General features: G+C 41.8%; 1 protein-coding gene across 4 annotated transcripts in view; it reads left to right on the plus strand.

Moving 5' to 3' along the window:
- Positions 1–12,609, plus strand: part of ANO6 (anoctamin 6) — a 115,445-nt gene that overhangs the window by 67,535 nt on the left and 35,301 nt on the right. For 2 of the 4 annotated variants that reach the window (XM_014601101.3, XM_019492780.2), the window contains exons 4-9: positions 4,065–4,133; positions 7,035–7,313; positions 8,053–8,166; positions 8,969–9,084; positions 9,519–9,653; positions 12,017–12,122. In XM_014601101.3, the coding sequence (XP_014456587.1) occupies positions 4,065–4,133; positions 7,035–7,313; positions 8,053–8,166; positions 8,969–9,084; positions 9,519–9,653; positions 12,017–12,122 (819 nt within the window). The remainder of the gene's footprint in view (positions 1–4,064; positions 4,134–7,034; positions 7,314–8,052; positions 8,167–8,968; positions 9,085–9,518; positions 9,654–12,016; positions 12,123–12,609) is intronic. The other 2 variants (XM_019492779.2, XM_014601104.3) reach the window with 2 other exon arrangements.

Here is a 12,609-nt window from a genome sequence, read left to right on the forward strand (position 1 = left end):
CGGGAAATCATACATACATTTTCCTTTAGTCCGGCTGAAGGAAGTGGAGTAGTGGAAATAAGGTCTCTGTTCCTGAGACAGCCCCACTTGTATTATGCTTTCCACTTCCTTGCCTCATCAGCTGGGGGAGGAAAGAAGTCAGGAATGTCTCTAGACCTAGTAGACAGCTTTATGGGGAAGTGGGGCCAGAAGTAATTTTTTTCAGTCTAGTTATTAAAAGTAATTTCTAGCAGTAGGGGGCATAATTAATAATAAGTCACACACCCCAGAATTAAGATTGGCTCAAAAATCATGAAAAATTCTCTATAAAATAAAATATTTCGCATTATTTTTCTTTGCCTTCCAGTGTTTGTGTCCTTATACTATGCTCCACTCACATTTTCAACCTACTCTCTGCAATTTTGAGTGATAGGGACTTTCTCTTTCTTAGGAAAAAAAACAAACTCCAAAGCAGAGATACTTAAGTGATGCCTTAATGATACAATTGAGGTTTTAACAAAAACCCCAAGTATCATCAGAGTTGCAATGAAATTATAATCTCTGAAAATGCTGGATTGGCAGGGACTCGTCCTCTGTGTCCGCCACGCTAACTGGACAGAGGGCAGTCTTTTAACCCAGTGGGCTTAATATTCTCTTCCTGAAAGACTAAGATTACCCTGTAAAGTTTTGAAGAATAAATGGAACTCATTGCCACAAAAAACTATTGGGGAAAACTGATTAGTATGACTGGAAAAATAATTAGATGTCTATAAATAAGAAAAATATGTACATTTGTACTTACTGGGATAAATGAAAATGCTTGTCTATCAGCTGAATGGCAGTAGGGATCAGATTGTAATAGTTTCTTATGAAACAGCATTGTGTATCTTCTTCACTGTCACCAGAACAAATTAGGAGACAGAAATGATAGGGTAGGATTAAATGGTTAATTCTCACCATGGCAAAAGGTTAATTGTAAGGTAGCCCTGAATCCCCTGTGTTTTAGTATATTTAAATATCTGGAAAGGAGAGAGACTAATGAGGTAGCAAGATCTGCAGATGGCAGAGTATCATTTCAGTTTTTCAGAAGCAGAATGACTTTGAGGAATTAAACCAGCTAGGTGATTTGGCAATATGGTTGAAAATTAAATTAGTTGTTGACAAATGCAAAGGAATGCACCCTTTTTGGAAAAATTTAAACTACACTTACCCTGTACAGCTTCCTGAATTAACTATATTGGTTCAAGAAAGTGACCTATATGCCACTTTAGGCAGCTCAGTGAAAGCCTCTGGCTCAATGTACAGCAGTAGTAAAAAAAATCCAACAAAAAAGGAGATGTACGAAACAGGATGGTGAAAAACATTCCTTTGTGGAAATCAGTGGTGCAGGCTGATTTGGATTACTGTGTATAATCCAGATTGTTGCAGAGTTAAAAGTGGTTCAAAGAAGGAGAAAAGGATGATCCAGGCTATGGAAATAGTCTCATAGGAAGAGAATTTGCAAATATCAGAATTGTTTACTTTATAAATGAGATTCCTGGAAGAGAACATGTCTCTGCATATGGAATAGTGCTCACGGTTTTGGCTCCATGGGCCAGATGAATGGCATAGGGCCAGTCCTTGAGCTGGATTGGACCCTGCGCCACCCTCACATACTAGGATCAGGCCCATGGTCCCTGCACTGCCTCCTCCCAACCCCTACCCAGCCAGGATCAGGCTCTAGGGCACTGCTCCTGCTCCCATTCCCACACTGCTCCTGTTTGTCTGGGATTGGGCTCCTGGGCCCTATGCTGCCCCTATCTGACCAGAATCAGGCTCTGGGGCCCTGTGTTGCCTCCACCTGGCTGGGATCAGGCTGCATGCCTCTATGCTGCCTCCACCCAGCTGCAGTTGGGCTCTGGACTGCTCCTGCCTGGCCTCCACATGTCAGGATTGGGTCCCATGCCACCTTGTGTGCCTGATCTAGTGTGCAGGACCACAGCTGACAGGGCTCTCCACAAATCTATGGGGAGCCCCACAGGCCAAATAACATAGTGTCAGGGGCCAGATCTGGCCCATGGGCTGGGGGTTAAGCACACCTGGTCTAGACTGCTGAACGGTCTGAATGAATGCTGGAGACAGATCAGAAACTTCTGTTCTCCCAGGCTCATAACACAAGAACAAAGAGATAGATACCTCATGAAATAAAAATGTGTAAAATTAAAAAGGAACTCCTTTTTAATACAACATGTGATTAAGCTGAAGAACACATTACCACAAGGAGTTGTTGAGGCCAAGAATTTAACAAGCTCTAAAAGGGGATTGGCCATTTATATGGTTGTCAAGAATATTTAGCATTAGCATAATTTAATGGTAGTAAAAATGTTGGAAGGATAATAAACTCTGTGTTTCAGGACTTACACCAATCTATAAATATTAACAATCATGATAAGCCGTAATTACAGGGCTGATTATCCCACTGCTAGCTACTGCAGAGTTCCTGCAATCCCCTCCAAAGTGTCTGGGACTGGCTTCTGGCAGAGACAGGCTACTGGGATAGATGGACCTTGGAGCTGACCCTATATAATAATTACTATTAAGATAGTGAACCCAATTCCATTGAAGTCGATGCAAGTGTACACAGGCTTTAAATACATAAGTTACTGTTGCATGAAGGGTACTAGCATATGTGGACCTTTGAAATATTCTTGTTTGAGAATTCAAGCAAGATTTAATAAAAGATTTAGTCATCTACAAGTCAGGAATTGCAGTGAATTCAGGAATTCCATTTGTGTGGAATTCAGGAATTGCAATTCAGGAATTGCAGTGAAGTCAAGAATTGCAGAAATTGCACTTGTAGGCATGTGGCTGCTGAAATGTAGAACCCTGTGTGAGTTATATAGGCTCCCTACACAGTGCACGGGGAAATACAGTACCCAGAAAAACAACATGCTAAACAGGAAGTTGCCTAGAACTAGCCAACTGGAAACAGCATAGAGGTATGTCTGAAATCTTGCACCTCTGTTCAGGGTAAAGCCACAGCACAGAATCCTTTCTTGAGAGTTTATGCCTACACCCATTCTTTGAAAGAACAGGTCAAGACTTGCATTTGCTTGCTCTCCCTCGTTCTCTATCTTTCTCTTTCTTTTTTTTTTAAAAAAGAAGCACAGCCAGAGGAAAAAGTGGTGTGGCCTTCACCAACATTGTGGTGAGAACATTTGCTCAGGAAGTGGGCAGACTAGGTTCAGTTTCCTTCTCAGACTGAAAGCCATATCTCTCACTTCCCTGGAGAGTACCCTTACCACAAGGCTTTAAGGTTTTTGGGGGGAGGCGAGGGGGCAGGGATGTTAGGACTTGGCACTCTATTTTTCATGTTGAAGCTGGGCCCCTGTGCAGAAAATAATTCAAGATTCATGTAAGCGGGTTAGTGAGCCTGCTGCCTTGAGGGCTGGCTTTGCTCCCAAAAATGCTCCTTAGCCAGGCCTTTAAACACAGAAACACATTCCTTGCATTGAACAAACAAATAAACCAGTAACCAGAAATCTTTAGCCCTTCTCTGGCAATAGAAAGGGCTTTACCTTTGTTCCAGTACAATAGTATGGCCCCTTCCTGGTAGGAACCTTATTTCGATTTCAGTTTGCCTCCTGCCTGTAAACTGCTCCTTCACCTAGTCTGCTGCCCTCTCCTCTGGGTTTTTTACGCTACAGATGGGATACTCCAGTGTTTCCCAACGGATGATCACAGTGTTGAGTATTCTCATTAAGTAAAAAGCTGAAGCTAACTCTTACCTCAGTAAACTAGAACACCAAATCTGGCTCAAGAGCTGAACTAGTGATTCTTTTTACCTCAAATTGGACTAAAGATCAAGTGCTTGCCACATTTCAGGAGTGTGGGCATTCTACATAGCTGCTGTTAGATGAAGAATTTGAAGACTGGTGGTTAATAGAGCACCCATTGCCATTGTGGTCATAGCATGGGTATTGTGCACAGCAGCTTGTCAGTTGAGGGATTTTTCACTTTTGTTGAATAATTTTTTACTTTTATATACATTGCTTTATACAAATACAAATGAACAAAAATGCATTACTACTTGCCATCACTTTTAGCAGAGGAAAAGAGAAAACTACGAGTCAAATCTGATAAGCAATGGCTTGGAACTTGAAGCAACAAGATCGGTGAGTAACATTTCCTTTATGTGGGCAACCATATCTAAGTTCAGATTTTGGCACCATTTGGATAAGGAGGTGAAGTTTGTAAATTAACTATAGCATTTTTCTTTCTCTTTGTTCCTAGGAGATCAAAGGTTTCATTTTGGTTGCTTTCTCTACTCCTTGTCCAGCAGCCAGAAACCTCTGAGTTATAGCAGGATATCTGTCATTGACTTGCTCTGTGGCAGCTTGTTTTGCGCCCCCCCGGCCCACCACTCTTTGAAGAAAATTCTGCTTTGTGCTGTGGAGACACATAGATGTCCTGTTCATTTCAGGGGGCAGCACTCAGTCACCTAGGGCTACAAGCAGGTGTTGCATTTGTCTCAGGAGAAACAATTTTCTATGGGACAAAGTATAGTGATTCAGACACCCATGCCCGCTGTCCTGGGTTAAACCCTAAAAGGGTTCATGGGATAACAAGTACTAACAGTTTGTCCCAGGATATTGTGATGTGTGTCTGAATGTTTATCCTGGGATTGCATCATTCAGTCAGTGGTGGAAAAGCAGGACTTCTTTATTCCAGGAAAAACATAAGCACAACATGTCTCAGGACAAGCCTGTTTCTAGCCTAAGAAATACATTAATTGGAATTCTACTTCTCCCTGAGTGTATAAAGACATATGTATCTCAGCAGGACTTCTGACAAAGCAGATTGATATCTACATGGACAGCAGCATTAGGCTTCTCTTCTGCCTCCATGAATAACTTAAAGATTAGAGACCTGAGTTTTAGGCTCCCTTCAGCTTTGGAGATTGAACCCTACCTCCTATGTCCCAGCAAAGTGTCCTAACCCTCCAAGGTATGGTGCAGACATACCTCTGAGTATCTTCTATCTTGCTCTTCTTGCCCACTAGGCAAGACACCTCTACTTGCCCATTCCAGGACATGATTTGACCTTTAGACTGTAGTGGCTCTGATTGCAAGAGAGAAAAATTTTAAATACCAGCAGGTAAATACCACAGTCCTTTTACCACCTGTAAACAGCCAAGCTAAAAACATTTGTCCATAAAATCTGTAAAAAAAAAAAAAGTGTGCCATCTGTGACAACAAGAAGCATTCAGAGCTGATTGAAGCTCTTTGGTAGGGGAAAAAAAGCAGGACTCAATGGGCTCTTACAAAGTTACATTTTTTATATGATTGGGTTCCTGAAAGTGCCATGCCATAACACATATGCACAGCTGCAGAGCGGTTTTTAAATGGCTGATCACGTGAAAAATTAACCTGCCTCAAATGAGGTATTAGATAAAGGTGCTCTAAAGCAGAGCACCTTAGAGAACATGTGTTCCCTCCAGGGTTAATTTTTCATGATTTGTAGGGCTGTCAGTGGAGGAGGGGGGAGGAGGAGAAGGGAGCAGCATGGAGCTGCTGGCTGGGTTTGGCCAGGCTGGAGTTGGTGGGTGGAGGGGGTGGAACAGAGCCCCCTTGCCTCACGGTCCCAGCCCAACTCCGCACAATACCCCAGACAACTCACCGCCTCCCTTCACTCCAGCTCCACCCAGGCTCTATGCTGCTTTCCCCGACTCCTCCCTCCCCTGCTGATAGCCCTGCAACTGGAGAGGGGAGCGGGGCTGGGGAGTGAAGTGATTCAGCAGCCTCCTTGGAGGGAGCAGGCTGGAGCATCCCTGCCTGCTGTCCAGGGCAGGTGCAGGCAGGCTCAATCCCCTCAGCCCAACTGGAGAACATCTGTGAGGGGAGCGGGAAGAGAGTGCTCTAATGCATGGTGCCAGGACTTAGAACAGGTCCCCCAAACGTCTATAGGCACCCAGTGTTGAAACACAGACAGAGCACAGCACCACCACCAGGTGTCTGAGAAGTGAAGCACCCTGAAGGGAGCTCTTCTCAGGACTTTGTGGCTCAAGAGATTCTCTGTACCTCCTTCCCCAACCCCCAGCCATGTGCTGGTGCTGTTCCATCCTGTCTGCCTCAAATACTGTGGCAGGCAGTGGGGGTCCATTCCAGGATAGGGGGAGTGGGGCCAGTGGGTGTAAGACTAGGAGCTGGACTGCGGGGGAGGAGGGGGGCAGCATGGTACAGGGTATGGTTGGGGGCTCAGGGTGTTCGGGTAAGTAGAGGACCTCAGTGTGGTGTAAAATGTTTGCTGCCATCAAGTAGGATTACCAATCTAAAAACATTTTTTTATTGATAATCTGAAAACATTTTACTGACAACCAGAATTTTTTATTATGGTTTAAATTTGACTTTTGCCCAGGGTCTGGCAGAAGGGTTACATTTACGTTATGTAAAACCTGTCAGTCAAAATATGTGTCGGTACAAAAGTTTGCAGGTTGTCATTAGGCAGACAAGGTTCGTTGGGTAAATGTGATATCTTTTATTAGACCAACTCAGTAGTTGGAAAGATTGTTCTTTGCAAGCTTTTGGGCACAAACATCCTTCTTCAGGCATTGGAGAGAGTCAGGTTGTCATTAAAAATTTGTCTTGGGTTGGCAACTCTGGATACCAGTCCAATACTGAATATGCTGCAACATGTGTGTGTTGTACTTTCTTTGCAGGTTTTGATAATTCTGCCATGCTCATGGACCAGAATCTTTTTAATAATTATAGAAATGTTAATAAATGATTATGCAGAAAGCTTTGTTAAATTACTTTGTAATATTTTACAGAAATGTTACCCTTAATGCAATGATTTGGTAGTGTTTTAAAAATGCCATTCTATCCAGAACGTTCCCACTGCCTACCTCTACCATGGAAGCGAATTAGATGTTCACTATAATGGAAAAGGAATACAGCCTTGAATAGGTCTTCCATGGGCTTTAAAAGGATGGGAAAAGCTTGTAGTTTGAAAGATTTTTAAAACTTTTTTGATTTAATTTTTCACACAAGTATATTTTTAATATGATTGCCTTTTAGGTCCTGGATGAACACCTTATTTTTGTAAAAGTGCATGCACCTTGGGAAGTGCTATGCACATATGCTGAGGTTATGCACATCAAATTACCTCTGCAGCCCAATGACCTGAAAGCCCGAGATTCAGCTTTCAACTGGTTCAGTAGACTCTTCAGAGTGGATGAAAATATCATCAAACCAGAACAAGAGTTTTTCACTGCCCCATTTGAAAAGGACCATTTGTCTAACTTTTACATTCAGGACAAAGACATGTTCTTCAACCCTGCAACCAGAAGCCGAATTGTAAGTTAATATAAAGGCTTATTTGCCTAAATCTGTTTATTTCTATTTCCAACAGAAGCAGCACAACCATCATTGCTACAAAAAAAAAAACCCTCCCAAAACCTCATTGGGAGGTGCAGGGGAATGGGCCCGGAGCCAAAGGGGTGGGGAACGGGCCTGGACCTGGGGGGGAAGAGGGAGGGAATGGGCCTGGACCCGAACTGGCAGGGAGAAGAGGGGGAGAATGGACCCGGACCCAAAGGGGGGACACCAGACGTGGGATGTGTCCCTGCCCACCTGTCATTCTTGTTGGGCAATTTGCTAGTAGAATATAAGAGGGTACTAAAATTGGGCAAAGGCCCTGTACAGTGAATTTCTCCCACAGAACTTCTGTGACTATGCTAACGTGGTTATCCTCTATATCAGGCATCAGCAATCAGTGGCAGGCTGCTAAAACAGAGCTAGCTCCACAGGTGACTGCTGAGTCTTAGCAGAGTGGCACTGACACTGCTGCTTCCCCTGCTGCCGCAGTGCTACTGCTGTAACTTCCCCACAATGCCTCCTCCCCCATCAAACCATGCCAGTTTCCTGCAGAATTGCTACAGGCATCTCCCACTGCTGAATCACCGCAGGTGCCTGGACTTCACGGGCTAGATCCAGTCACTTGGTGGGCTAGATCCAGCTTGTAGGTCATAGGTTGCTGACCCCTGGTCTACACTGATTAATTGCAAATTGTAAGAGAGATGAGGCTTTTTTTCAGGTTTACTTTATTCTTTCCCGCGTGGAATATGAAGTTAGAGGCAATGTGAAAAAGTTTGGTATTAACAAACTATTGGACTCTGGGATCTACAAGGCAGCATTTCCTCTTCATGATGTAAGTCTAATGCTTGGAATAATTCTTTATTGACAAATGCAGGAATGAATGTTGAGGGCATATGTATGATTCCCATACAATGTCAAAATGCATCTGGACATTCTGGATGATTCTACCTGTTCACTGACTGTGAAGCAGGGCTGGACAAAAATCTCCCTTGAAAAGTTTTCCTGTGGAAAATGGGAGGTTTTAACTAAAGGTTTGCTGTAGTTTATTTATTTATTTTTAAAAAGCATCTGCTTTTCTCAAAGAATTTTGATTATTCACAGAAAAATCAAGTTCCCAGAAGCCAAAGTTTTCAGCTGAAAATTCAAATATTTTGCTTCGAAAATGTTACCTATGTGTTGCATGAGGACAAGGCAGTATGACTGGGCACTTGGTTCATCAAGGAGAACCAGCTACAGTTCCTGTGAGGCACTTCTGGCAGCATGTCAAAACCAAAGGGATTTTTTTGGCTTTCAGATGAAATTATTTGGTATTTAAATTTCCATTGAGGAAATCCACAAAAAATGACACAGAAACCACAAATTTTTCTACAAAAAATTAAACTAAAATATTTTTTTCTGATTGATATTTTTTGCAGATTCCAAAGAGCTGTCTTTGTAGGGCATTCCACCCATTTCACAATTTGGTCTTACAAACCCAATCCAGACCTCCACTTAGAGTGGGACTTGTGTGCATCTTTGCATGAGAGTCTTTTTCAGGGAGTGCCTTGAGTCTAACAAGGGATCCCTTACATCTGGAAAGGCTGAGAACCACTGGCTTAGTGGGATACTCGTTTTATGTGCATTCTGTTGTGCAGTCTTGTTTCAGGCACAAGTCAGAGGATCCCAATTGTCCCAGTGAACGATATCTTCTGTATAAGGAATGGGCCCACCCTCGAAAAATTTTCAAACTGCAGCCGTTAGATTTTGTCAGGTGGGTTTCAATTTGATCAGTTCAATACACAGGGACCTAAAAAGTCACATCAAATATTTACTTTTTGGTACATTGAGGATTCAGGGTTTGCTTATTATAGACATACATACTTATATCAGCCTATACATTTGATCAGGCTCTGTTCTTGAGTTTCTGAGATATAGGTACATGCATATGTAACTAACCAAAATTGAACTTCTATAACAAGTGATCTCATTTTTGGAAACTGCATTTGGGAAGAAGATATTCTATGCAAGCATAAAAATGGTACATATTCACAGATATAGTAAGTTACACTTTGCAATCACACAGTGCATGCTATAAAAATATGAAAATGGAGTCTGGCTCACAATATTTGGAATAGGAAGCTATTTGAGAAAGGAATGTGGAGTTATTGCATCTTGAAAGAGTATTTTTCCTCCTCACCCCAACAGGAAATATTATGGAGAGAAAATTGGAATCTATTTTGCTTGGCTTGGTTTTTACACTCAGATGCTGTTACTGGCAGCAGTAGTTGGACTTGGCTGTTTTTTATATGGATGCATAACAAAGGACAACTGCACATGGAGGTACCTGATGTACAGTTCAAACATATTCTAATATATACAAAATTTTGAGTATGTAACTTAAGAGTGCAGAGTTTGCTAGGCACTCAAAAAGGTACACCCTGTTAGTGCAGAGGTTCACTGAATTAGCAAACGAGCACTATTACAACAGAAATGACGAGTATGTATAAAGGTTGCAAGCACATTTTGGGGCCTTTTAGCTCTATGCCCCTTGTTCCCTCTTCTTCTTTTGCTCTTTTTCCTTCATTTTTTCTTTTCTCATTGTAAATGTTCCTGCCTATACTCTTTGTTTATTTTCTTCTGCCTAACAAAAAGTAAGCAAACAAAGGGCCATATCATGCCATCATCTTTTAAGATATAAGATGGATGGTCCATTATGGCCCAAAGGCTTTACAAGTCAGAATTTACAGAGAGATGCATGTCAACAAAAAAAAACCCAGCATGGAAGAAAAGGACAGATGAGGAACATAATTAAAGCAACTAGAACATTAAAAGAGCTTCAGAAATGTACTGAAACCAATCTCTAGCTTACAAAATAAGTAAAAGGAAATAAAAAGAAAAGCAGAGACAATGAGACCCTGAAAAAATAAAAAATACAGCAGAGCATCTGAAACGGAATCAAATGATTAACATCTGTTGGGAAGCTAGGACTGTATGGGAAAGAAAGGGCTAATTAAGAGCCTGCTCTAACAGTTAATCTCTGAACTGACAGAACAGGCTCCTTTTGACTTCAGTGGGTGGTGGATCAATCCTTGCAAGAACAAAAATCAAGTTAATGGAATAACTAAGCTGGAGACAAAATGAACGTGAAGGATAACAGAAGCTGGCTTGTATCTGAAGATAAATATGTCATGTGGGCAGATGAGTAGCAGACATGCAGAGAACATTATGCTGATTCCTGTGGAAGATTTTATTTCCTGATTTTCTTTGTACTTGCACATATCTGGGCAAAAATCCATATATAGTGTACAAATACAGAACAAACAGTGAAAAATCTTAGCTCCAGAACAAGTTAATGTAACGTGTCATTTTAATTATGTTACTCCCTAAGGGGGAGTAAGAACTTTCTCATCAAGTGTTTTCACATAGGGCAGGTGGGCCTGTTAAAACAAACATCTTAAAAATGAAGATGCTCAGCTGCTCATTCCACCTTTTCAATAGAAGGAAAACAGGCAATCTGATGACACAGATGTGTTAGAGACCTCTACCCCATGGTTATATCCTGGAGAGAGATGTTGACTAAGGAGGGGCTACTAGAACCAACTTATACAGATCCCTACTCATAGGAACATTAGGACAGATGAATGAAAGAGGCCTCCTGAGTCACACATCCAGCTTCTCTACTGTCACAGGCAACATCACTATATAATCTCATTCATACATTAATCAACTCCTTAAGGCTAGGAGGGTTTACTCCTCTATGACACAAAAACAATGGCTGGGAATTCAAACAGTGTTTATAACCTAAGTTTAATCTTGAACAGTTTACACTCCTTGTGCTTGTATAACATTGTCCTTTAACTTAAGTCTTCTCCCTCTCTAGTGTCTACTGTCCTTGATGTATTTATAGAGAGCAATTAAAAGTTGTATCAAACACTGTTTTGCTAAACTAAACAAGATAGTCCCCCTTTTTGTCTCCTATCATGAGATCATGGAGGTACCTGATGTACGGTTCAAACATATTCTGTACTAATTTTCCCCACTAGGCAGCTGTGCTGAAACAGTTATCCTGGGCATAGACTGTGTGATGCAGTTATGCTCCTTCTGGTTTGGAGATGTTACACATGGAGCAGCGCAGCATGTTTAAGTAGAGCACCATCCAGTACCCAGTCACTGTTCTTTCTGTCATCCTTCTCTGTACCTGTCATTGGTCCTTCTTTTTCTTCTGTAGCTAGAACCATGCAAACTACTTCTGCCGCTTCAAGTAGTTCTGCAGTCTTTCTATAGCCTGGCAGGCAGAAGCCCTGTTTTTTTCATCTACAACTGTCCCCTCCTCCAATAGCTGTATTGAAAGCTGTGGAAGGGGGTAACAGAGGGTAATCTGCCCACAGAATATTTGTCAGCTAACAGAGTCACCTCAAAACCTTAAAAAGGAACAGTGCAATTAAGATTTTTTACTTGTTTTATTCTTAAACTGAGCTACTTTAGAGCGTACTGCAAAGCATAACAGCAGATATTTCCTGCTGTTCTGTATTATCTAATGTGCAGTAAACTGAAGGCTAAGTATGAAAATGGGGGGAGGGCCCAAAGTGTGAAAACTGTGTGTCAAGCAGTTTATCCCTTACTTCACCTAGTCCTCACACCATCGACAAGCCTTGAAGAGAGCTTGGCTTTATGTTTGTGTGAATGAGTGATTTTATTTTTAGCCAAGAAGTGTGTGATCCCAACATAGGAGGCAATATCATAATGTGCCCTCAGTGTGATCGAGAATGTACATACTGGAATCTCACCATCACCTGTGAATCCTCTAAAGTAAGTTGTTGTTTGCAGCCTACCAATGTGTTTTGTAAGTTCAGTTACAATAACTTTTATGTTTTCACCTGTACTATTTATAGGTAAATATGTCTCAGTGTTTCCCAGTCTGATTTCTGAAGAGTTGCAAGAACTGTGCAAATCATTGATATTTTTTTTAATTCAGTGGGTCAACTGAAAAGTCAATAAATGAATTTCAGCTGGACCTTTAACGAAAAAGTTTTGGTTTTTCTCATCAAAACAAAAAACTAAAAATACTTGGGTATGGGTGAAATACAGCATTTTGTTAAATCTAAAATGGAATGTTTGGCTTTACTTTATTTACATGAATGAGATTTCCCCCCCAATTTTCTGGCTGAACCCAGACCTGAGCAGCCACATCCCTAGGCTGGAACAGCTCATTCAGTTGGAGAGGGAGCACATGGCCAGGGGGAGTGCAGGGTTGGCTGCAGGGTACAAGCAGGAACCTGCAGCCTGTCCCCCCCCA

Source organism: Alligator mississippiensis, chromosome 4 (genome assembly GCF_030867095.1).
Source record: "Alligator mississippiensis isolate rAllMis1 chromosome 4, rAllMis1, whole genome shotgun sequence".
Taxonomy (NCBI): domain Eukaryota; kingdom Metazoa; phylum Chordata; order Crocodylia; family Alligatoridae; genus Alligator; species Alligator mississippiensis.